Below are 27,581 nucleotides of genomic sequence, written 5' to 3'. Positions count from 1 at the left end.
TTCCCATATTTGAGAGAGTAGCCAAGTCTGTTTTCTTTTTAACCTTTATTTCCATTTCAAGAAGACACAGTTCATATGCAAGATCAGCCACATTATGAAACCACTTTCTCCTATATTTGATACAGAATTTGCAGCTACAGATTTTCTATTTACTTATTGTACATTTCCTGCAAAAGAAATTACAAGACTCATTTGTCACAGCATCATAGAATAATAAATGTTCTGAATTCGAAGGGGCCTTAAAGATCACCTAAGCACCCCCAGCCCCAACTCCTGCCATGGGCTGGGTGCCCCCCATCAGCTCAGGCTGCCCTGGCCCCATCCAAACTGGCCTTGGGCACCTCAAGGGATGGGGCACCCACAGCTCTGGGCAGAGTGTCAGAGCCCTCTGAGTAAAGAATTTCCTCCTCAGAACAAAGCTAAATCTCCCCTCTTCTAGTTTACATGCATTCTCCCTTGTTCTATCACTATTACATCTGGTAAGAAGTCACTCCTGCTCATAAGCTCCTTTCAAACACTGGAAGGCTGTAACAAGGTTTCCCGAAGCCTTCTCTTTTCCATCCCGAAGAAGCCCAGATCCCTTAACTTTTTTTCATAGGAGAAGTGCTCCAGCCCTTTGACTCGTACACTGTTCCAGTACTTAGAAGTTGTTTGGTTTTTTTTTAATAAAAGTGATAAGAATTATGTAAAATCACATGGAAGTTTATACTTTTGCATATTTTCCTTGTACAACAAAGAAAAAAGTTACAAATTCTTGCTGTGCTACCAGCACGAGTTATCATATAAGCATTCCAATCAGACAGTATTCTAACACGGGGGAGATTATACTGCTTTTTAGAAAATACTCTGTAGATCTCATTCCAAATCAGTAAACTGCCTGTAAAGCTGTATGGAGAAGGATTCATGGAAATCCTTTTCTAATGAAGGAAGCAATTAACATTGAATATTCTCTTAATACAATATTGAAAGTAAGATAATAGGAAAACTGCTTGTCAGGTCAATTCTGAAATCTTTATTTATTCTTTATAATCAATATCAGTAGTATATATTAAAGACAAATGGATTCAATCAGAGGGCACGCTAAAATCAGTATTGCATAACTAAGTAGCTGTATTTAACTAATATCCCAGATAGAAGTACAGACAGGGAGAAGAACTCTTTCAGAGTAGCTCTGCCAAAGAAAGACCTGGGGGTTCTGATGGACAGAAGGCCAGACAAGAGCCAGCAGTGTGCCCTTGAAGCCTGGAAGTCCAACAGTATCCCGGACTGCATCAAGAGAGGGGTGGCAAACAGGTTGAGGGAAGGGATTGTTCCCTCTGCTCTGCCTTTGTGAGGCCCTATCTGGAGTACCGCATCCATGTTTGGGGCCTTCAACACAAGAAAGATGTGGAGCTTTTGGAGAGGATCCAGAGGATGGCCACCTAGTGGTGCACCTCTCCTATGAAGACTGGCTGAAGGAACTGGGCTTTTTCAGTCTGGAAAAGAGGAGTTGTGGTGAGACCTCACTGCTGCCTTCTAGTATTTAAAGGTGGTTTATAAACATGAGGAAAATCATCTTTTTATAAGGGTAGATAGCGATAGGATAAGGGGGAATGGTTTGAAAGTAAAGGAGGGAGATTTACATTAAATGCTGGGGGGAGATTTTTACTGTGAGAATGATGAGGTGCTGGAACAGATTGCTCAAAGAGATTGTGGATGCCCTGTTCCTAGAGGCTTCAAGGCAAGGCTGGGTGGGCCATGGGCAATCTAATCTAGTACTGCATCTACTTGCTCACAGCCCTGGTTGTGGCACAGAAATTGGAACTTGATAATCTTTGAGGTCCCTTCCAACCCAAGCCATTCTATGAGAATTCAGTGAGTCTATGAATTTGCTATTATCTGAACTTAATTTTTTCTTCTTGCTTTCTTTTCTAAATACTCTTTCACATTGTTATAGTTTAATGTATTACCAAAATATAAAAATGAAAGGGCAACATAGACACATCTACATACATTACTGTTATAACTGCAATCAGAGCCCCACAGCTAGACAACTGAAATTCACACAACACCTGAAGCCAAGTACTGCAAGTATGATTCAGCATATTCAAGTCATTTCAGACTTTACATATACAATTGATCCACACAAATTTTGATGCCAAAATGATGTTTGCAGATTTATCTGTTGGTGAGAAGCATGTGAACCTATGACAACAGCTCTGAAGCATTCTGTTAAAAAGCAAATTGTTCTTTTCAGGTAACAGAGAAACACACACGGGTCATTGATGCTCGATGAATTACATGGATAAATTACCTGAAAATCTTATTTCCTGCTTTCACTCAGCCCTGAGTTATTATGATTCCATTTGTGTCTCTCCATCTTGCCTAAGAGCTTAAAATATGAATTTTATTATGTATGAATACACTTGCACATTTTATTATATATGACATAGATTTCAGTAACCCCAAGAGAGAGAAAAGTTACCAGTAAAATTCCCCTTAATTTGAATATTTAGAAGGAATGTAAGCACTGGAAAAAGCACCGTAGGAGGCAGAGAAAACTGTGTTGCTATTAGGTGTCTTTTTGATTGATGTATTGATTGGTGTAGGCGTCTTTTTGATTGAAATATTTGAATGGCTTACAAACAGGTCCTGAGGAATTTCAAATTGCAGCAGCAGCTAATCATTGGTTTGATGACCACAGGTTCAAAACCTGCAAGTTCTAATAGAAATAATTTTTGTCTCTAATTTCCGTGACTCCATAATTCTGTTGTTAAATGCAAATTTGAAAAACAGAAAATCATTACTGAAATGATTTAAAAGAAAAGAAGGATATAGGACAAATGTGTATGAGTATGCACATGAGTAAGACACTAGTTGATCTCGCTTATGACATCAGACAGGCACTTGAGCAGCTGGAAAAGGAGGAAAAGGCAAGTATGCCTATAATTACAGTTGCAAATAATTTGTCTCCCTCTGGAGAAAATACAGCACAGCAATTGAAGAACATTTTAGTTCAGTAAAGACTTCACAGTAATTTGTTTCAAGGACTGCACTGAAGAATGTAAAGACAAAAAGAATAACGGCAGGAAAGAAATCTAGTCACAATATTCCAAGACAATGCTTATTGCACCATAATCCATTTCACTCCTTTGCCCTTCTCTCCAGACTGCTATCAGCTAAAACTCCTCAGATCAATCTACGATATTTAAAATACTGTTTATGTTTTCAAACAAAAAATTTTAAGCACTTTCAAAAAATTTCTAGCTTTGCACACTGCATAATGTGTTTTCCTCTTAAAGCCATAGCTGACCATGACAGTAAATGGATAAGAATTATTTTTCACAGAACAGTGGTACATTTCAAATTACATTCAGAGACAGGCACCTTACTGTACCAGCTATTCCACTTCTGTAGTCATATCCCATGTGCAGTAGTTATAAAACAGAGGGTCAAGCAAGGCTAGTAATAATGAAAAGTAAATGTATTTAGACCACTGGGAGGATCTGAAGATCAAAACTCACAATGGCTGAGGTAGGATCACTACTTCCTTCATAAAAGAAGAATGAAAGTTATCCCTCCCCCCCCCCCCCCCACAAAAAAAAAAAAAATAAAAAATTAAAAAAAAAAAATTGGTTACTGATCCAAAACAGGCTGCATTTTTATTTATTGCTATTTAATCTCTCTAAAATAACTCATCCTCATGCATGCTGAATATTACTTTATTCTAAAAGCAGTTTCAGCGTAGCTGTACCTCAGTACAATATTCCAGAAGAAAAGTTGGCCTCAATCAATTCTTTGGCTCAGACAGCCTGAGCTCATTATCAGAGCAAGGCATGCCCTTGTCTGAATCACACCTGGCACTGAGCACCTGTTCCTTCACGCAGGACTTGTTGCAAACACAGTTGAGTACAGGAGGTAGAGGAAAACAGCTGTATGTTTCAACTTTGTCTCTGATCAAGATTGCAGGGTATCGACACTCCATGACACACATCAAGATGTGAAATCCAGATGTTGTGAATAGCAGCAATCCCAGTGCTTGGGAATGTAGTTACATTCCGGGCACCTTTAAACCCCAGTGCAAATGGTAATCTTTGCCTCACATATCCAGTAAATGTACAAACAGTGTGGGAAGGAAAACTATTTCTCCCAAAACGAAAATTCAATTCAAATCAGGAATTGTTTTTCTTGTAAAAATCTCTTGCAAAGGCTCAGCAATGACAACTATTTTTTTTTTTTAATAAATGAAAACAGCTGAAAAAAGAGTTAGAAACAAAGAAATGTTGAACAGCAGGGTCATTGAGCAACTCCGCACATTAGCTCTTCAACTATATAAACCTCAGCTCATACATTCCTTAGTGAAAGAGAAAGAGGAGACTAACATTTAGGATAGCACACAATGAAATGAGAAGTCTAACACTTTAAACGATAAAATTTTTCCTACAATGCATAACTAGACTGTGGAACTCACAAATACAAAAATACACCACAGTGAGAGAAGAAACTGCACCATTACATCCACAAATACCACAGTGAACAAAGCATCAAGAAATTGCATTAATTGCCATACTTTAGAATTTCAGCCAGTTTTAAATATTAAGCATCTAGCTGAGATCTATACTGTCCTATTCTTTCCCGCCACAGGCTTCTCTCCTTTCAGAAGTGTCTGAAAACAGGATAGTGGCTATCTGAACCTCTCATACAACTGATGGTGTGAATCTAAACAGTAGGCATAATATTTTTTGCAACAATACGAAGGGCTATTTTTGTTTTTCCATTGTTTTCTAAAGTATTTATTATATAGTAGACCTGAAAGGTGATGGAAAATTGAGTCTGGAAGTAATTGTATACCCACTGAAAAGACTGCTTTTGCTTACATACACAAGTTCTAGCACAAGGATTGGATAGCATCTCTGTTGCGTTACGATACTCCCACTCACAAGAGAGGAATCTTCTCATCTCCTAGGCAGTTAAAGGCAGAGCCAATACATTTCCTTGCAACATATTTTAAAAGAAACTAGTTCTATGAAAAGCCACGAGGCAAATGCTTCACTGGGACGTGACACTGGGAAAAATATTTCAATTCTTGATATTTTATGCTGCTTCAAAAGATATCTTTTCAAGCGAAGAAAAGCCCTTTGAAATAACTGGCTACCAATGCATTAATAAATTTAATAGCTGCAGATATATGAGAAGAGGGATGAGTAAGTATGGTGCCATGCCTTTAATGTGCCAAAAAACAACAAAATGGCTTAGGTCTACTCTAATGTCCAATCAATTTCTAACTCCAAGAACTAATCAAGTTAAATACAAATTATTTCACACTGAGAAAAGAAATGGAACAATTGCTGAAGACTGACAGACGCTCCACAACATCACTCACATTAGTTCTACATAACACTAAATAACATCCCTTTTCTGAAGCCTCCAATCTGAAGTTTTCTTGATCTCCTAAATACAAAAATACTTGACAATTAATTTTACTGGTGAAGTTTCTATATTCAATTATTTTGTTGGTATTTTTGTGTTCTACTACACCTATTCTTAGAATTAGAAGGAAAAAGGGTTGGCACAAGTGATAGCTTTCTACACCAAGTCTCAAAAAGCAAGTAAAAACAGATGCAATCCTATTATACCACACCAGTTATGCCTATCAGCAGATCATAAGAGTCTTAGCATTGCTATTATCTCAGTACTTCTTTATAAAAAACCATAGTTCTAGAAAATTTGACGGTCATCATTTATTCTAATTATTTTCATCTTGTGTTTAGTTTAAGAGGTTGAAAGGGCTGGAAAATCTTCATCCCAGTTTGCAGCTGGCATAAATTTACCAAAGATGGGGGGGGGGGAACAGAAAAAGAAAATTAAGAGGAGAGGAAAAACAAAAACAAAAACAAAGCAGTGGAAAAATCCGATAGCTTTAAAGAAGCATTTCAAAGCACTGACTAGACCTGTATGCATATAGAGAACACTGTAGATTCTCAGACACAACTGCAACAAATGTAAATCAACAACAGATTTTTGTGGTCAATCCTTTTTTATAGGCTGATCAAAAATGGAAATCCATAGTAAGATTTCTAATGATTTAAATGTTATTGGTGTGTTTGTAAGAAGGGATAGCATTCTATTTGTTTTCCAAAAACAAATTTTGAAACAAAGTTTAATGGTTTCTTTCTGATCATATAGAAGTATTAACTCTAGAAAATCTCCCATTTCTCTACATTCTTTTGGCTACAGCTATTAACTGTATTTAATTACTAATTGCCATTTTGACCCACAACTTCAATTTTTAAATGAATTTATAATTCACCCATCAAGAGTATTCACCCAGGTGCAGTCCACAGTGTATGGAGAAAGCCACCACTTGGAGAAACCCACCTGCCTCGATGGAAATCCTTCAAATGAGAAGGAAATACACAGTTCCAATAATTGCATGAAAGCATTATTTTAATTACTGAGCTAGTAAATCTGTACTATAGTTTATTGATTCTTTCATTCTTTAACATAGAGAAAATAGTAACATTTCTCCTATAGGGCGTTTTACAAGAAAAATAGTTTGGTTTTTTTTTGCTATAAAAATAGGGAAAACAAAAAAAAATGGGGCATTCATGCAGAGTCCATATGCTTTTGGGAAACATAGGTGGGAGGTTAAGGATCAGGGAACTTGGGAACTAAATGATCTAGCAGTGAATGGGATTGTTCCCAGACTTTTAGCCACCTCTGTGAAGAAGAGCCATATGCAATACTTCTGGGTTTGACCTCGCCTTTGCTTCAGCAGCCTTACTCACATGCTTGTATAGTTGCCTGATATCCTACTGAACCAGCTTCAGTTGGTGATGGCAAGAAAGATTTTGCATTCATATGCAAAAATCAAAAACGAGATTCAAACTGAGCTTTCTAGCTATGCATTAAGCCTCATAAATAAAAGCAAACTGTTCAAAATCCGGGTAGACTGACACTGTCATGACAGCAGCACAACGAGAACAAGCAGTCACAAAAAAAATAGGACAGTGTTATGACTTTTAAATTGCTAACATTCTCCTACAATAACTAAAATTTTGCCTGATTGGTACAGAGATACAAAAGCAGCTGAGTAACACCCCAATGAAGAAAACAATTGGGGTCACCACAATTTCTGATGAAGGATCACTTCTTTCAGCTAGGGGTTTAGGTAAGGAGGTAGAGAAAGGAGGTCATGCAATTAAGCATAAGCAAGCAAATCCCCCCAAAAAGCCAACTTAGCTGTGCTCTTGGTGCTGTATGCAAAAGAAAAAGACCACACAGGACAACTGCAATTTACAGCAATGCAAGTTAGCACACACACCACATAAGTATGCTGTACAGGATGTTGTTTTCCTATAAACCCCTACTTGTGAACTGCTGTTGATATTCTCTGGCTCTCTCCCATGCTGTACAAGTGAATTTAGTGGAAGAGTGACTTCAAATGAAAACTTCAAGTTACATTGGAAGATCTGTACAAGATGAAATCATAGTTCCATAAATAGCAAAGAACAGAAAAATTTCTAAATCTACCTTAGAGTCAAAATGCTAAGACAAGAGCTTATCCTCTGCTTCAAGCTCAGCAGGAGAGCTGTGGTTGGAACTGTGATAAAATAGCTTCAATATAAGGGAAAGGAAGAACTACAGACAATCATGGTTAGTTTCTTAATCACAGTTTGGATGTTTCTTACACTTTCCTCAGTAATTCTGCGAAGCTATGGCAAGGGGAAATATAACAACTACAACCACATGGAACTGTGTGAGCGCAAAGCTATCAATGCAAGGATAAAAGAGAACAGCAAATAGCATATGATGAGAAAACACTCTCAAACTGATTATAATATATTGTATGTTTGTATATTACCTATACAAAAATTCCCACTGTGAATATATGTAACCTGGAATGGGCAAAAAAATGGCATGCTTATAACAGTTTCAGAAGAAAATACCAGAATGAATATGCTCTACAACTATCATACTTTTCTGCAAGAATGAGGAAAAAAAAAAAATCTTGGTCCTTTGCACTGCTCCTTTAAATAAATTTCACCAGTCAGACAGATTTTGCTACATATAAGTTAGCAAATACAAATGCTTTCACCGAAGTTGCTGTAAAACTTACTTGAGAAACTGACAGCTGATGAGCTTCAACTGATGAAACTTCAATCAGTACACATACAATCAATACAAATTTTGACAGAAAAGCACAGCCGACTTCACTGTTCAAGTGAACTGACCTTTTAAGCAAGAGCCAATTGCTGCATTCCTTAACTCTTTCCTTCATTAGTTAATTGCTAGTGAGATATGTGCTGACGGACAGGTCAACCTACCTCTTTGCTGTAGTCTTTTGGATGTAGCAGGAGCTTTTTCAGAAGCATATGGGGAACGAGGGCTTGGTCATCTCACGTGGAAAGGTGGGAAACAGGTCAACTTAGTAAAAGGGTACAGTCTGGTATTCCTAGGGTGGGCACAAAAGTATATAGAGGCAGGGCACAGGCTTGGGTTTCTGCTTTCTGGCTTAAAGCCATGTGAGAGTCATGGATGAAGATTTTAATGTCAAGAGCTGGGTGCTGAAATCTCTGCTGTAATTAGTGAGTCCCGTATTCTTCATGCATTGGAAAAGGCAGAGAAGCTTAGTTTACCATTCACTGTGCAGCTTCAATTCACTATGGCAGTACTACAGCCTCTGCTGTTCTGACGATTCCTTATAATGGAATCTTGTGAGAATAGGACACAAGGAGTAACAGAGAAATGGTGTGTGAACTACTACTCCCTCCTTCGTGCTTAGGTCCAAGGAGAGGATGAAGACTGATGCAGATGGAAGATGTAGGAAGCAATACAGGGAACTATGGGATTGACTCCCATGGTTTTCCCATGAGAAGGATGTGCAGTGCGTGGATAGGTTCTAGATATGCTGTAGCGAAGGTGGATTTCAGCAGAGCTCTTGTAGGCTGCTGATTGGGATCATGTCAGTGGATTAGACCTCAAAAGAATTTAGAAATACAGAAATAGCCACAATTTCAGGCATTCAAATTAAAACCGAAGACACAGCAGCTAATATGCAGTACTTCCAATGGGTAAATAAAGCAGGGAAGAAGTGGCACACGGGAATATTTTATTTTATTTTTCTGTGAATATTTTATTTTAAAATATGTAGAATGTGTGTCTGCTAATATGGGGTATTGAACTGCTCCCACTGCTATACAGCTGAAATCCCAGATGATGACAAGTAGCAGCAGCTCTGAATTGTTGAAGCATGGAGTGGATTGCACTAAAACACATTTTCTTCTTGAAGACTGCAGCCAATTAACTAGCAAAGACCTGATAGTTGAAGTCCCTTGCAGTCAACCCTTGCACAAAGCATGCAATCTCTATGCCAGCTATTGCTGACATTAAAAAGAAAACTGACTTCTTGCATGTGAAAACACGAAGTGTTCCATTTGCTCATTTACCTTTTTCTACCAGTATAGAAATCACTGAATCTAAAAATCATTTGCTCAAAATAATAATAGTACTAAGCTAAGTGTGAAATAAATGCAAATAAGAAAAATCAAGTCAAAGTATGCTTTGTGGTTTTTTTCTTTTTTTTTCTTTTCTTTTTTTTTCTTTTCTTTTTTTTTCCCCGAACACTCAAAGAAAACAAATCACTAGTATCTTACCCATATCTAAGTACATCTATATTTAGGGCTGTTTCAACAGTCTCTGCTGAATATGCAAATGGCTCTGCAGGAACCAATATAAACGCTGTACAAAAAAGTAGTCACATTTTAGTTTTATAAGTGTTTTGTGATGCTAATTGCATCACGAGATGTATTTCTTTACCTGAAAGAAATCGCTATTACAAACCTGTAGGTAACAGAATGATTAAAAGGAAAGCATGCACAAAATGAAAAGACAGTAGCAGAAAAGCAGATCTGGAAAGAATTTTAATAAAAAAAAAAAAAAAGTCTTGGTCTTTTAGACGTTCAAATAAGCCAGCTAATTAACCTCTGTACAGACAGGGCAAAAAGGCAATTTAAAAAAGATGTGCAATGATGAAAGCTAAAGAAAGGCAACATAAAACAAATCTCAAAAGAAATGAGAGAAGGATTCATATTCCTCGTGGTGCTCTCCTGAAAGTGCTGCTGCTGACAATGAATGAAATAAAAGGGGAGGAGAGAAAACAGAGAGAAAGAGGTGTTGTCTTACCAGCCGATGGAGCTTATCACTCCACTCCCTTCATGACGCTGACAACTCATAAGCCTATAAAACGTGCCTCAGATCCCAGTCCCATTCTCCTTCAGCAAAACCAAAAGCAAGAGGTGGCTGCACAGAGGAGGAATGAGATTCTTTATCCACAGATAGCTTTTCTGACTCAGCTAGTACAGCATTTCTAACTGTTTGAACAGCACAGCCAAAGCTTTCTCTGACAGCTCTCTCCTTCCCAGTCCTTGCTGTGCTGCCTAACTTTCTTTTTTCCTTCTTTCCTCTTCTTATCTTTTTGGGGGGATTCTGAAGGATAAGGCGGTGGGAGGTGGGAGAGATATTCCCTGAAGAAAGGAGAGCAACATTCGAGATGAATTCTGTCCCCACAGCCAACTGGAATGCAAGCATGAGCAGCAGGTGGAACATGAGCCTTGCTGCAGCAGGAGACCCCTGGAGACAGGCGCTGGAAGTGCCAGCTGGAAATGCTTCTACCCCTCTTGCAGCCAACTTCTCCAACCAGTTTGTGCAGCCCTCCTGGCGCATCGCTTTGTGGTCTCTGGCATATGGTGGTGTGGTGGCAGTGGCCATTTTTGGAAATCTCATTGTCATCTGGATCATCCTGGCTCATAAGCGCATGAGGACCGTGACCAATTACTTCCTGGTGAACCTGGCCTTCTCTGATGCCTCCATGGCTGCTTTCAATACTCTCATCAATTTCATCTATGCACTGCACAGCGAGTGGTACTTTGGAGAGGCTTACTGCCGTTTCCACAACTTCTTCCCCATCACAGCTGTCTTCGCCAGCATCTACTCCATGACAGCGATTGCTGTGGACAGGTGAGAAAAGAGAGATAAAGCACAGGGGTGAGCAATTTAGATCAGACTTCTCTGCTGAAATAAATATTCAGACATAGCAACCATTAAGTGATGAGAGGTAGAGTCCTCAGTAGTTCATCGATTGTGCTCTTATGTGCTTCTTCAAGGTCTCTCCATAACGCACTTTTTTTTCCTCTGTCTTTGGTCTTTCTCCTTCAGCCTTTCATTTGTTTTACTCTCTTGCTTTCTCTTACAACGAACACTCCCTCTCACTCACTCCAGCTGTGCTTTGTGCTCCATCTTCTAGTAATAATCCTGTGAGAGCAGTCATTGCTCAGGGTTTTGCTTTCCCCACCTGCAAAAACAACACCTGTTCCTCAGCCAATGCCATCTAATTCATATCAATGAGGAGTTGTAGAGATTTCATGCAAAGGGAGGGCATTTCAAATTTCCCTCCTCTTTGTATTTCTGCAGCTGGCAGAAGCATTTTCCTCCTCCTCAGAAATCACTTCAGGTTCTGTTTTTCATGGCTCTTCTCACAAAAAGAGCTGAGCTGCCTGGTTCCTCCTGATTTTAACTAATGAGACTATTTAGGTTGCCATCTGTGCATACCCAAAGCTCAGGTAAGAACATGGATTCAAAGTGCTTGGTTGTTTTTCCTTTTTTCTGATTACTTGCAGCAAAGCAGCATGTGAGACTGAAAGAAAACAGGACAGGGAAAAACTTTACCTTTGTGCTCTTGACAGTAATTGAATAGGACAGCTGTAGTCTCTGTAGAGCACAGAGGGAGATGCAGTTGTCAGATTTCCAGCATAGATGCTTTAATGGATCATTTTTCTCAGAAGGTGCTGTGATTCTCCCATAGGAAATGCTCCTTTCTTTATGATCAATTTCACGTGGGCTGTACTGGCAAGCTAACTTAACACATGCTTCAGAAAACCAACACTTTCCTGGATTTTCATTCTGAAAAGCAGCTTGCTTTGTATTTCAAATCTCTCTTCATTATTTTTTGTCCTATTAGTAATGCAGTGAAATTGCTCACAAAACTCTTTTCCATATATATTAAAATCATGTTATGCATCCTGCATGAATTGATGTGGCACAGCTGCAGCACTTTCAGTAGTTCAGATTTTGCAAGGTGCACTCAATCTTCTTAAGCTTTGGAAATTACTTGATTCCAGGTGAAAAAATGGAAATATGTTGTTGCACTGTTCTCGGTGCTTTGGATGATTTGCTGTTGGCTGTAATAGTTGTGGATTTTGGATGGCATTCTCATTCAGATGCTGGATGAGAATATTTGTTCTGTAAAGTTGGAAGTGCAAGAGAAAACTGGAGTCTAAGCAACTCCTCTATCTCTTTGCTCTTCAGATATGTAAAGACAGGAGGAGATCAGAGCTCTTTCCTCCTTCCAGTGATGCATCTTGTTCCCAACTGTTAGTTTCCATAAAGGAGAGGTAGCATAAAACCAGTGATAATGTCTTTAACCAGACAAGGATTTCTTGCGTTGCCAATTCAGATTAGCTAAAGATACTCACCTCACTTAAGGTTCTGAGAAGGACAAAATTTTTTAATTGATGCTGTTAATCCTACAGCTGTCCATGTCACCAGATGAGCCAAGATACTAGGACATTCTGAGGAAGGCTTTTTCATTCTTATGACTAAAATATCCACAGATAGTATCAGAACTATCCTGAAAGTTCCTAAATATGCTAAGAAACTGAAAAAAAGAAGGTCAGGATGTTTTATATATGCAGTTCTTTGGGAAAAGGAAGGATTCTTTGCTGCTCCACACTGACTGTTAAAAACACAATAGTCAGATATAAATGCATTGGAATGTTTTCCTTGCTGTAACAGTGTGAAACACTTGATGCTCAGTAATGAGTTAGTTCCTGCTGCTGCTCCCTCTAATTCTTTTTTTTGATCTCAAAAATGCACAAGGGAATCACAGTTCCCCCTTCCTTCAGCCCTCTGGGGGAACAACAGGAACAATGATGACTCTACGATGTTGTTTTAGGTGAGGTCTCTTCAGTACTAAAGCAGCGTGGTTTAAAGCCAACAGAAAAGCAGTCTGTCACTCCTTCCTGATTCACACTGCCATTCTTTTTATTTTATATCAAATAACATCTGATGTGTTGAGCACCTTTAACCATTTCCTGGCTACCTCTCTTCAGTGTCAAAAGGAAAACTGATAATTATAAGTGAATCCTGAAGAATTTCACTGAATGTGTAGTCTGCCCTAATCGATAGCACAGATTAGTTGGGTGGATATTTTTTAAAACACTGATTTCTATTTGCTTTCTGCAAAAGTTCAACCAGTGCTTCAGACAGGAGACTGTGCTTTAGTTTTAACCCAGTAAACCCATTGTTATATGGTTATGTTCATTAAAAAAAAAAAAAAGCTAGGGTTAAGCTTCTGAGTTTGTTAACTCAGTAAGCAACTGAGTTAAAGAATGGGATCATGTTGGATGATTTTGCAACAGAAACTGTAACATCTGAAGGTTTGCAACTCACTGAAGATTTCCTCTGTTGATCATTTTAGACCACATTAACATTCAAGAGAATAAATGAGTCAGTGTGACATTAAGCATCACAGAGCAGAGGTCATGGGCAATACTATTTTTCTTTTCACATCCGATTTTGTGCATGGGGTTTCTGTAGGCCATACTGTCTAAGATGTGTGCACTGTGAAATGACTGAACTGACACGAACTTCTGTGGAGCGGGCAGTTCCAGCTCTAGGGTGTGCTGGCGCTGGAATTGAGGATGAAAGTATGGAAGATTACTATTCCCTTCAATGTATGACCTCCTGGCCATTGAACATGTGTGGATTTATCCATGTTTTTGACCACTCCTTGGTGATCTTTTTCCTCTTTCTTCTGTTCAGGCTGCTTGCAGTGTACTGCAGAATTGCCACAGGCAGCTTTGAACAAGCCAGCTCAAGTGGCAAATGCAGCAGAGATTCTGTACTGCACTGCTTCACATGCATTCTTTTATTCCTGTAGCCTATGCCCAGAGCTGCACAGTACCATGCTCACCTCACTTCCAGCACTCACTGCAGTTTCTTTACCATGTGGGAGCAAACCCATAAAACGCTCCTAAGATGACCTAAATGGTTCTAGAGGCAAAATGTCCTTGCCTGTGGCCAGTGCACGACCATAGAAGGTCATCTGCGTTTACTTTTGTCTGTCCATGCAATTCTGGATATCCTGATCTGGTCATTGAAAACCTACTATCCCTTCCTTGTAGTTTCTAGCATGCAGGAAATAGTATGCAGGAACTTTTCATGTCCAATCCCAAGGTTGTCTCATTACAGGACCAGTTCTGTGTGTAGACCTACAAATTCTCTGCAGGTATCTGAGGGTTAAGGCAGAAGTTTGGAGCCATAGCAATACAGCATAAAATATCATGCCATCAGTAGAATATTTTTCCTGTTATTAGCATATCTACAGAATGACTTCCTCAATTACTGCTCTCTCAGCAATTCCATAATGCTTCCTTTATTTCATTAAGTTTAACTATTTGTAAAAGCAACTGCTGTGGAATTAAACAAGTGTTCTAACAGTAACAGTGAGTAGTTGCTGATCCGATTCATGTCTTACAACATCTTCCTAGTACATAAACAAACTTCTGCTGTTTGAAGAACTATTACTTAGGTATTCAATTTCTTTACATGCAAAAGCAATTGATTGAATGATTTACAGATATGCCAATAGATCATACAAATATAAATACATAAAAATTATGCATTGCTGCTGCTCAACACAAGGTCAACACTGTAGTATCAAAACGGTGTGCTCATATCAAAGGAAAGTCCTAAGTAACTTTTTGTTACAATCTGTTGGGAAAAGAAGGAGAAAGCCACTAATTTGACCTAATCTTTTTAAATATCAGATTCCAGTTTCTCTACATGTGGTGTTTACATAAATTCTTTTTTTTTTTTTTTTTTTTTAATTTGCAGCCTTAGTGAACCATTAATAATGGTTCAGTCCCACAGTTGACTTCAAATCAGAAGCTTATCAAAGTAAATCACCATTTTTCTTAACTCTGTGTGTCAAAGTCCCATTTCAATAATAACTTCATCTTTTCCCCTTTTTTGGTCCATCCAATAGAATGTGCTGCCCTTTTTCTTATTCCACAGACTGTACTTGCAACTGTATTTTCAGGAGGATTTAGCAATTAAAGGTAGCACTGAGAGTTAGGTGCAATAGCATTCATTTCTGGTGGCCCATAGTGCTCACACTGCTGAACTCCCATCAAACCCCAGATTAACTCAGCCTTTACTAATAAAACACTGGGTAGTTAGAGAATCTCTGTTTCAGACTATGACTGAGTCCTACCACAGTCCCCCCTCCCTTCTGGTTATCCTTCGCACTTCTTTTTAATAAGCTTCCTTAAGCCTTGTCTACTTTGTTGTTCTCCTTCTAGATGCTCCATAGAGGAGAGGAGTCATTAATGTTGTCCAAACGTTTATTTTATGTGTACAGCAGTTACTGTTATCTTCTACTATTATTGCATTAGCTTCCCTTGTAGCCTAATTTCCTGTGGCATGTCAGCATTATTACTGTGCATTAGTTGAGTGTGTAACCTCAAAGTTTACCTTTTCAGAGTCACACTTGGAGCTTTAAACCATAACATCCTATACCGTTTACAAATACATTTGTTTTACCTGATTTGATTTTAAACTATATTTAAATAAAGTGTTATTACTCCTCTTGTATACTCTAATCTCTTTTTTTAATGAACCGTAATATTACAATGCTATGTTCCTAATCCCCAGTTTCCTAGTTCTAGTATGCTTATTTCACCAACATCCTTATGTAAACTTGTCACTCTTGTTTCCCACTCTATTTCTTAGACTTCCAGTATATCTGCAGAAGTACACATATTCATAGGTCAGTTTTCTACCTTTCAGTAACATTTCTCAATTACTGATTGTTATCAATAATTCCTCTACATAGTCACAGGTATTCTAACTGTCTTCTGTAACAAGCTTGTATAACAAGGTATAAACACACAATCCATTCAGAACACAGAGGGTCTGACCCCACGTTGTGGTCTATGGTATTAGCATCAGCACATGCCATGTACACCAGTGCATATATTGGTAAGAGAACTTGAATATGGCCATGGTATCAAGTTTTTTGGACTTAGCTCCCCACTACGCAGTAAAAAACTATATTGCCCAGCAGGCTGCCACTGCCTGCACAGAGCTCAGCCCTAACAGAACTGCAGCCTTTGGCCTCTCACTTCTTGCAAACTCCATCTCAAATGATTTTCATGTACAGAGATAAGAAAACAGAATTTGCACTGAAGATCAGGGAGAGAGAGATGAACACAGAAGTGAGAAAAACAAAAGTAAGATTAGTTTCTTTACAGCTTTCTTGTGCTTTACAAGTGGTATTCCCCTCAGCTTCCCCCTTATATCTAGGAACATGTTCACTCAAAGAGACGAGTGAAATGAGCTTCTGTAACCTCACTAGTCTGTTTTTTGTATGTTTCGGTTTGCATAATCATTTTTTTCACATTTGATTGTTGATTAGCTTTATCTCCCTCTGATATCTCATAACTGTACAGAAAACACCATCTGCTTTGTCCCTAGACTAAAGCTCAACACAGCTTTTTTTTCTTAAACCAATGGATCACTTTCTAGCATTGTATCAGCCTTGATCAAGATACATCATGGGAAGAAAAATGCAAAGATAAGCTCTGAAAATTATCATCATTATTTCTATTTTTACTATTACTATGTTGCCAATCAAACAATAGGATCCAAATGGGAAATCCCTTCTCCATATTCTGTGTTCCAAAAATGTATATTTCACAGTGAATCGTGAGATATTTCTGGATTCCAGTAACTAGCCTGCTCTCTAAAAACATTAGTCCTGGGAAATTGAGAGAAAATGTTGAGCAGAAGAGCATTAAGTGATCAAACCATAAAGGACTCCGTTTTGAAATGTCATTTCTAAGTTCACCACATGGCCTGGGGTCCTGAAATGATTTTCTTAGGTTGATGACTTTCTTTCTTTCTTTCTGAGAAAAGAGGTGAAATGTTCTGCAGAATATCCTGATCCAATAAGCTACAGGATTCAGACTGTCAGAGATGAGAAAAATAACCCATTTCTTGTTGTTGTATAAGCTCATAGTGATCTAGCAACTATAGAGAATCCTAGGAGTCTTTGTAAAAAATATTGTCAGTCACATTGCTAATATCATACTGAGACAGTCTGGGAATAAATATAGGCATCACTGTTGGTTTTTTTAATTATTATTATTTTTGCATTGAGTAAGTACTTCACTTGACAAGCTGTTTTCAAAAGATGGAATGAAAACAATGAGGCTCATGAGCCTATGAATAAAAGCGACACTTAGAGCAGCAACTAACTAACCCAGGTCTTTGCATCCAAAGCATGAACAAACATCTGACAAGTTCAAATTATATGTTCAAGTGAACAAGTTCATTTCAGACAACGTCCCAGACTTCAGTACATTTTCTCAGTGCTCTTATCCATAGCTTAGGAAATAATAGGAATTAATCTTTTAATAGGAAACTATTAAAAGATGCATTTGTAGTTTACAAAAGAATATAGTCGGCAACACTTTTCCATATACAGTTGAGGGCTTGGTTTTTAGTGTTGAGGGTTTTTTTTTCCTTGAATATTATTATCTACAGGCATGCATTTCTGATTTATTCTCCAAATAAGACACAAATTTGTATCATTTACAGTATTTGTGTCTAGCAAAAACTAAGTTATTTCAGAACAAATGCAGCTTACTAGACAAAAGTAAAAGTAATGTAAAGTAAATGTAAAGTAAAAATGTAAAGTAAACCTCACATTTGTGTAAAGTTTATCATTGGCCTCTAAATCAATTCTAGGCATGAGAAAGAAATTACCTGAGGATAATTTTTGCTGGCCACCTGAAAAGTCCCTGATTTTGATGGGATCAGTGAATGATTTGCATTTCCCCTTTGGTATTAGCCAGCAGAAGTCATCTTAATGAAAAGCAGAAAGCTTCTTATCACAAAGAACTTACATTCATGCACAAGCAGCTGTAATAGGTCTGTGTTTTGTGAAGGAAGGCTTCTTTTTCATACCTTCCACTGAAATAAAACTTTAGTGCATAATAAATGATCATTCAGTACCAAACTGCTATAGTCAGTTAATGATCCAACATGTCAACTAACTACTTATGATCTGACATTGTGAACTGTCAGACCTATAACCGGGGAAGGAGTAAACTATCTATCTCAATATTTGCCCTAGGTATTTATCCTAACAAGAAAAAAAAAAAGCCATTCAGGTAGCAGTGTCAGAAATGTAGGCAAGAACAGAATGGTTGTAGGCTGTGCAGATGGAGCAGTTTTTTTAGACTTTGCATAGGAATTGGTCCTAGATAGCCATCTGGACTCACTCCAAAGAACAGGAGAAACAGAAGCCATTCTGTCAGGGGAAGTGGGTCCACCTATTTATGAGACAGACCAAAGAAAATGGTTAGCTCGTCTCTATTAATATTCATAAATATAGCACACCTTTTGTAAAATCAACAACACAGTTACAAAAATCTAGCTCAGTGCAGACAACTGAAATGTTTCTCAAGTAGAAAACACTGCATAATTTATGAGAATTCAGCCATACTGTGAAATTTCAATATTTCTGTTTTAAATTGTCTGATAAGAGGTGGTGAAAAGCAAAGCTCTGGACATCCTGATTTAACAAACCCAAACCAAGTCAGCCATTCCCTAAGAGTAGCACATGTGCCTTTGGGTAAATCAATGCCAACTCATCCCCTCAGGGAACAAGCACTGACCTCTCAACTGCACAGTGTATTTGTTTTCCTATCACACTGTCATATGCTCTTTCTTTATGCTGTTCATTTCAAGGTGAAAACTGCGTAACAGCAACATCACCCACTGCAGATCCTTTTGACAACAAAAAATCAGTCTCGTTCAACAGTCAGACAGTCCTGAAAGACTCCTGTAGCCGTTTCCTTCAGAGAAAATCAGCTTAAATGAATGAACACAGATTTGTTGCACAAGAAAGGACTGAGCCTTGCACTAAGTAGGCAGAAGACAATGTAAAAATTGAACATTTGTTTTTCATTAATCAAAAAATGTCTCTACAACCTCACAGTTCATTCCTCCTCCTTTAATCTACTGTGCCCACCTTAGAGAGACATTTAATTGGATTTTTCACATCCATGTTTTAAGGAAGGGGCAGGGAATCATCACAATTTCCCTAACAAAATCTCTTAATTACCACCTGATCCCATCCATACTAGGAGACAAAGTTTCAAAACCAGCTTCTATTTTCAGGGAGTAACAGCATCTGCGTATTCATGAAGGAAGTGCTCTCGGCTTTCTGCAGCTGACAAGACACTTATATGCAAGCATTATGATTTTCTCTCAGCCTCTTCCTTTGTTCAACCCCAATTTCCCATTATAATTTGGCCCTGAATTGATTACTTTTTTCTCCATTTGATTTTATAAACACACTGTAAACAGGTGAAACAAATCACTTAGGATAATTAAAGGGTTCCAACTGCGCCTCCAGATGGGCATCTCTACAATCCAATTTTCAACAGAGCTTTTTTCAGATGTCCTAAGTATTCTTGCAACAATTTTCTAAATAATGTGTTAAAAGATGAAGATTTTCCTGCCTGTATTAACCAATGCATACCATTTTACAGAAAAGATAAGTTAGGATTTGCTATTGTCAGAACAATGAGACATAAACTCAGGACACTTTTATCAGAGAGCTACAAGATTAACTGTTGCTATAAACAGTGACTTAAAGAGTTCACCACTGTTATTCAAACGAGGATTGTCTCTGTTATGGTTTCAGAGAAAACAAGGTGTTATTTTTTTAATTATTATTTCATGAATCTAAGAAACAAGTATCAAGCAGTAAACTGTGGACTGGCTAAATTGAGCAGATCAGAAGGAAACTTGATCTATTATAACCTCAGCAGATAAGAAAACAGTCTGAGAAAGCACTGCAGCAAGCACATCATGATGAGCCATCTAGTATATTTTGCAGCCTGACTGATTCTCATTATGTTCAATGGAATGACTCTTGCTGACTTCCATAGTAATTAGCTAGGGACAAAGACTAACACAAGTCACAGTTGGAAGAAAGAAATGTCAGGGGGATATACTGTGATCACAGCAAACTGAACATTATATGCTAGTGATTCTAGTGCCACCTAAAAATTCTTTAGAACAGTTATGTACACTCAGAATGCAGTTCAAATATTGAATAATTCACATTCTTGCGGGTGTTGGCTTCAATCTCTACCTGTACATTTTTACATCCTTAGATTTCTAAAAGTGTACATTCTGTTTTATAAGTGCCTTGCAAGTGTTAGTGTTTATGTTGGATAGGGCACTCATGGCTTTTGCTTGTTGTGATAAACGAGCATAATAAGTCTTCTCAGTTTACATGTACTTCAGATTTGGCTTTCTCTCTTTGTTGTGTGGAACAAGCTATCTGCAGCATCATCACCAACTCCTCCCGGATAGAGAAAGCATCAGAAGTCCAATCCTGAAACTGAAGACCTCAGTGAGAGTTCAGAGCCTTTGTTTGGCAGGGAGTCCCATTTCTCGAGCCCAGGGACTGACTGAACAACAGACATCCAATAACCACTAAGTGAACTGGCAAAGCACCCCGCTGAATCATGTTTGTGTGGCTACCCAACTTGTTTCACCAGTGCAACAAGTCGCTTGTAGTCATCATAAATCTTCTTTCAGCTCAAGTGCCTACCATCTTAAGTGTCTTTTCCCAACCCAAGTTCTTTTTTTCTCTGCTTACTAATCTTCTTTCATTCTTATTTCACTTCATTCTTATACATTAGTGTTCAGGAGCCTCTTCCCAAACTCAATTACTTGGCTTCTTCTCCAGATCTTGTATGTAGCATTCTCCCTTTTATTCCTGGCCTACTCACACAATGCTCTTTCTAATAGATCTTAAACAATACCTTTCACTTCAGAGGGTATGTCTGATGTTGCCTCTTTTAACTAGCATTTTGTCATAAAAAACACGTAACTATGCAGACTATGGAAGTAAGCCTTAATGACATAGCTACACCAAGGAAAAAGCCATGGGTAATTGGACAGTAGAGGTGCAGTGTCCTGCACCATGCACACACGTTACACCGTACTCAGTCTCCTTACCTTCACGGATTTTCTGAGCAATAACCATGGCAATAAGCATGGCACCTGTAGCTTGTAGCTTGTAGCTAGCAGGAGCTCTCGTTCCTGATGGAAACACTCAGGATAAAAAGGACAGGGTACAAAGGCAAGTGACACTTAAAAAGCAACTACCATTCATTTAGAAGATGAACACCTAACAACCCTTAGTACCAGTAATGGTAAGGCAACATCATCAGCCAACAAAACTAAGGGCAAAAGTGGCAAAGCCTCTTTCACAAATGACAGCTAAGAGGAAAGGACTTCTGGTATCCTTTGGTTACCAGTCTCTACAGAGATTAATATCTAGAGATGGCTACTGAGATGGTTTTCAAATTGTAACTGTTGTTGTACCTTTTTCAACTGTCCTTGTTTACAGCAGTGATGGCTTCCCTAGAAAAACACTACCAAACTTGTATGACAAAATTTGAAGGAGTGTAACAATTGTAGTTACAAAGCAATAGCTCAGCATGTTAATTAAGCAATTTCGTTTCTAAGAAAAGCAACTCAGGACATATGTCAGATATTTAATTGCAATTATTAGTGTACTGGCAAATTAGAATAAGATAGTTTTGTTGTCAAAGGCTCAGTAACAGAGAGAGGTGTCAACACTCTCTTGTCAGAGAAGTCCATCCTGCACAAAGGCAGTATTGAGTGAATATTTAAGGCTTCACTACCTCCTCTGCACTTCATTTGATAGAATGATTGGCTGTTATGCTTCTGTAACCTGTTTTCTGCAAAAGCCAGTAGCTGGTTCATCACTAAAGTTACATTAACAAAGACAAGTACCTGCAGCTGGTTTTTGCTGTTGTTTTTTAAAGGAAAAGATCCTTGTTCTTTGCCTTACTTCATTCAGATAGACAACAGTTAATGTTTCCATTAGCACAGCTGTATGAGTCATTTCACACAAACAATCCACCACTTTAAAGGGCAGGCACCAGACAGGGAGATATAACAACAGAATTTTATCTTAGGCAAAGAGAAATACTGTTGGTACCTACTGGGAATAAGAATAATGTAACAGGGAATGAGAATAATGTGAATGCAATAAAAATCTGACAGTAGCACATAAAATAATGTCAGTGTTACAATCTGAAGAAAACTAAAAATTGAAAGAAATTGTTCCAGCCTAAGAGGAGATACCTTAAGACTCCCACAAGCATATGAAAATGATGACTTGTTTGTGGGTTATCAAATACTATCAGTACATCCAGCACTTTGAACAGTATAGGGCAACCCATCCTCAAGGCAGATCAATGTGAAAGTCAGGACTCATGATTACAAAGTTAACTTCATTGTCCAAGTTGTACTTACTCCTTGGAGAACAGAACTTGGGGGTAGAGGGTAACAAGGGTAGCAATCCATCTAAAGTATATTTTCATGTGATCTGCTATACCTAACACTAGAATAGAATTATTTCATAGACATGTAATGCCAAAAGCTCTGGCTTTAGGTGGAGGGAAAACAAACAAACAAACAAACAAACAAAACAAAACAAACAAACAAAAAAACCCCCCCAAAAAAACACCAACAAAAACCAATAGGTAAAAGAGAGGGAAATCAATTACCCTGTGGGCAAAATATCTGAACACAATAAAATCAATGTAAAAAGAATAGGCTTGATAATCTAGACATAGAAAATGATGACTCAGAACTGAAATTGGTTCAGATCAGTCTCTATTTCTGACAGCATTTAGATGTTTTAAGGTATTAGCATTGCTAATGCTAAAAGGGACTGCCACAATGTCAGCAGATGTTGGACTTATGTGGTTTGTGATTGACCATCAAATACAAGGGGTATTTTTGCTAAAACAAATATCTATCCTATAATTATGCGTCTTTGAAATATAAAATTTTCACAAAGTAGAAACGTCTTCATTTAAGTTTGTTTTCACATCAGGTAAATGTAAATGCAAGAGATTACTTGCACTTTTTTTTTTTTGTGAGGAACGTTTCTATTATAAATGTTATTATTGGCTTCTAGCTGATGTCTGTATCTAAACCTCGTGGGCAAGTTCCTCAGTGTTCGATGTAACAAATAATATACCTTTCTTTATTTTATATGAGTGCTACCCCTCTAACTGCACTACATCAGAGCTATCATCCAAAAACAAGATTGATTCAAATCAATGTCAGCTTGTCTGATGGTTTGATAGACTTCAATTCAAACTCTGGTTAAAAATCTAGCAAACTGTATGGATTTGGAACTCGTGCAGTCAACTAACTCTGTAAGAAAGGTTTTCATGATCTAAAACCAAGATGACAGTACAAAAAGTAAACAACACAAATAGCTTTGAAAATTTTATGATCTATGAATGCCCGAAGGACTAACATAAACAAAAAAACCAACAATAATCACATATAAACATCACTTGGGAAGGGGATCTACTAATTCATCTTTACTTACCTACCCTTATTATCTGTAAGTGTAAATTGGTATTATAACTTCTAATTCCCACAGTAATACCTAAAGTCTCAACAATAGCATAAAGTCTGCAAATGCTTAGACAGCAAATGGTTTTTATCCATACTACGATATCTTCAGGACACAGTATTGCCATACAGTGCCTATTACTGCCTACATAATTTTCCATTCAGAAAAATAATCTATAGAGCTGTCCCAATCCATCTTTGTATGAGATAGAAACGTAGAGAGAGAGCAGATGAAGAATCACAGTATATCTTTTACTTACTGCAATTTCTTTAGAAGGTGGAAGTGACTCAACAATACAAGTAGTACTGGAAAGTGACGAAAATTTTTTCTCACTGCTTGTAGACAGGAACAGCTGTGGTTTGATTTTCAAACTGCATTTAAAACCTGAAACAGACAGGGACAGTAACATGGTCATGAGATTTGTAAATTGGAAACCTACAATGAAAACATAGTCACAAACAAGACGACCATTAGGAAATCACTGAGATACTCCAATAATCTCGTCAAAAATGATCAGATAATTAAACGTATTGTAAAAGACAGCAGAAACATATGGGCTGTGATTATGGCAATGAGTTTGTCTCTTCCAGAATCGGTATTAACCTCTGTAAGTGGTAATCAACTGTTGAAATGAATCCAGGTATACTCCAAGAAGTCTGTAAAACTGTCAGTAGTATAAAAATTCAAGCTGACTTTCATATTCATCACATTTTCCTGTCTGTTTCAGATGTTTGCATACAATATGAAAACAAAAAGCACAACAAAACCAGAAAAGAATAGTTCAAATTTGTCATTTATTTTTTCTTGCTCTAGTTACTCCTGAGAAGCTTCTTACAACATCCCTATTTTAACCCTAAGTTCAGAAACACTGTGTAGAATGTGAGCACTACCAATGGCCAAAGACGAACAGATTTTTAGTCTCCTGAGTAAGCACAGATACACTGATTAATTCAATTTCTGATTTGCTGATTTAAATTGCTCATCTGACATCTCCTACACTCACTTGCAAATAGCACTGAATTTCAATCTTGAATCAAAGAATTTTCTAGCATGCTTTTGGTTGCATCTGGAACAAAACATTACTGTAAAAAACATTTCTTTCTGTATTGGAAAGCATTAGGATGTCATATCAAAGAGCATGTAGTTAGCTATCCAGTAAGCTTCATCAGCATATGTGTAAAAAGAAATACTATTTCAATGGATTTACAGGACAAAAATTCCTTTAAAAGTGATTCTGATTGTTACTTAAGAGCATTCCAATAGTGGAAGCAACTAGAAACAGTCTTCCTATTTACCAAAATTGTTAAGGATTTTGAAGGTCTTTACTTGGTCATTGATAAGTGAAACAAAATAGAGAGACGGGGAAATTGGTGGAAAAGACATTGATTTGGGAGTTAGTCTCAGAATCAAAGCAGTGGCATGATAAGAAAATGTAAAAAGTGTGAAGTTTGTGACATGGAATGAGTAAAACGGGCTTTCTGGGTCTCCCTAGTTCCTTGCATGTTTTCGGATATCAAAAGGCAGAAAACAAGATGTGTTTTTCTCTTACTGTTTGTCTTGATGCTTTCCTGTTGCTCTCTTTTCTAAGCCTTTAAATTGTAATTACTTAGAGTAATCTTTTCAATTATTTTATGCAAATTGTTCTAAAATGATCAGTATACACGGATTGCCAATACAATTACAGGGCAATAAGAAGAATGCTACCCCTTCCCAAGAAACAGGAACTGAGAAAGCAAAAGAGATGTTTTCATGCTTTATGCACATATTTCTCCATTAACTGAGGCAAAGCCTGTACGATTCCTTCCTGAAATGGTTGCAGCTGCAGGATCTTTGACCAATGATCTGAAGTCAGTTAATGCCTATTGAACAAAAGGCATGGTAATTTATCGGGTTCATGTAGCTACTGGACAGAATTCTAATAATCCTTAGAGCTTAACTGTTAATTAGAGATATATCCTGTATTATGTAGCAGAGTAATAAAGGTTCCAGATGCCTTGTTGCTCTTCAATCAGATTGTGCCATCAGAACTCCAGAAAGACAAATATTTCTGTTTTTATCCTCTCAGACCCAACCTGCGGATGATTCTAGATGTGTGCAAATCTCTGAAGATTTCTTATGTACAGGTTTTTGCTTTCTTTTACAGATACATGGCCATTATTGATCCCTTGAAACCAAGGCTCTCTGCAACTGCTACCAAGGTGGTCATTGGGAGCATATGGATTTTGGCTTTCCTGTTGGCCTTTCCCCAGTGCCTCTACTCTATAACCAAGGTGATGCCTGGGAGAACTCTGTGCTATGTAGCATGGCCAGGCGGTCCAAAACAGCATTTTATGTAAGCATTTTTCTTTTAAACTTCTGCATGGTGATGCCTATACTTGAAATGGATACTACTAGTAGTTATTTTGTATAACAGCACTGAGAAAGTCAAAGCAGAATTGCTAAGCTTGGAAGATAGTTCATTTAAATGACAACTGGAAGAAAATATTCTCTTCCTCGAGTGTTTTTCATTCCATGCTGCAATGTTTACTATCACTGCTTCACTTAAGATGGCTACTTCTATATAACAAAGTTGGTCAGAAATGGGAACAGAATATACAATTCAAACTAAGCTTATCGTTTATCTTAATGAGTAAAACGGTATTTCCAGCCTCTCCTTGTCACAATCAGATTTTTCTTCTCTGGTTCTATTCAAAAAGGATCAGATTTCTGCACTTCATCCTGTTACGCTGTCACAAGTACGTATCTCAGGTCTGAGCTGGAATAAGAAAACTGTAAAATCTGTAATTCCTTCCACATTCTGAAAGTGTGAAGCAACAGCCAATTAAACTGGATGTATCTTGTTTGTCCCTCTGGCAGAATTAGGAATAAGTGGTTACCTAGGCATATAAACATTATGTCCCTGTTCAGATCCTCATTGGTATTTAAGATGAACTCTCTGTCCAAGGCTGAAAACCTGCATAGCCATACAGCATCAAATTTGACCTTTTGCCTTCCTTCAGGCAGGTGAAAACGGCTCTGATCATATATGATTTTGATCACTGTAGGGGCCACCCACAGGTATTTTATCTTCAGGGCAGTAAGTTCACTCTCAGTGACAGCTGGAAATTCTTTACTGATCATTCAGTGGGATTTTATGTGACAATGACATTTAACAAGGATCTAGCAGGAGGCAAAATAAGTTATCTTTTTTTTCCCCAGCGCTCACATTGTCAGAGATGACTATGTTTCTCATAGGCAACAGAGGGGCCATATGAAGTACAAATACAAAGGATGCCTTTGTATAAAGACAGTATTTAAATACTGCATTTCTACTTTCATTTCTGGTGCGGATTAGAACTCAAAAACCTTCGCTTGCTCTTAGGACACTTGACCATGCAATAAATAAATCAATTCAGCTAGTTATGGACAAAGATACCTCATTCTGAAGTCATTAATCAGTATTACTGTAGAGTCATTCTTGATTTTACTAGAACAAGTTCAGAATCACAGCTAAAGATCCTAAAGGCACTTGCACTAGAATGGAAATAAATATGCAAGATACTTGAAAAAGACAGTGAATGCACCAAGGGCTGCCTCATCAATATAAAGCACGCTTCTCGTAACAATAGCACTCTCCTTCCAGCAGCCCATTCCATCACCTCTGCAAGCATTTACCAGCCTAATGCTTTTTCATTGCAGGTATCATGTCATTGTGATTGTGCTGGTCTACTGTTTTCCACTGCTTGTCATGGGCATCACTTATTCTGTAGTGGGAATTACCCTCTGGGGAGGAGAAATACCAGGTGACACATCGGACAAATATCATGAGCAGCTCAAAGCTAAGAGAAAGGTACTGTTCCATTAAACCTCACTAAGTGACTCTTAATAACATCACCTGTAATTGTACTGTAAAGTATTGTGGTATTCTCTTTCACAAACACAAAGGCATTTGAAATCAGAGTAATGAGACTGACATCAGTTTTTTAAAAAAGACAAGTTTTCTTTTAAG

At 37.8% G+C, this 27,581-nt stretch overlaps 1 protein-coding gene and 1 long non-coding RNA gene across 2 annotated transcripts in view; one reads left to right on the top strand and one right to left on the bottom strand.

Moving 5' to 3' along the window:
• LOC122157210 overlaps window positions 1-23,971 on the bottom strand; it is a 139,376-nt gene extending 115,405 nt beyond the window's left edge. The window contains exon 1 of the long non-coding RNA XR_006167799.1: window positions 23,853-23,971. This is a non-coding gene — a long non-coding RNA (uncharacterized LOC122157210). The remainder of the gene's footprint in view (window positions 1-23,852) is intronic.
• The window catches only part of TACR3 (tachykinin receptor 3), a 31,014-nt gene continuing 13,964 nt past the window's right edge, over window positions 10,532-27,581 (top strand). The window contains exons 1-3 of the mRNA XM_042812699.1: window positions 10,532-10,998; window positions 25,737-25,925; window positions 27,272-27,422. Of these exons, the coding sequence (XP_042668633.1) occupies window positions 10,532-10,998; window positions 25,737-25,925; window positions 27,272-27,422 (807 nt within the window). The remainder of the gene's footprint in view (window positions 10,999-25,736; window positions 25,926-27,271; window positions 27,423-27,581) is intronic.

This window comes from Centrocercus urophasianus, unplaced genomic scaffold, assembly GCF_019232065.1.
Source record: "Centrocercus urophasianus isolate 14NV4802_14NV808 unplaced genomic scaffold, USGS_Curo_1.0 seq_13, whole genome shotgun sequence".
In the NCBI taxonomy this organism is placed as follows: Eukaryota; Metazoa; Chordata; class Aves; order Galliformes; family Phasianidae; genus Centrocercus; species Centrocercus urophasianus.
The sequence above is the reverse complement of the archived record's forward strand: the minus strand, read 5'-3'. Positions and strand labels throughout refer to the sequence as shown.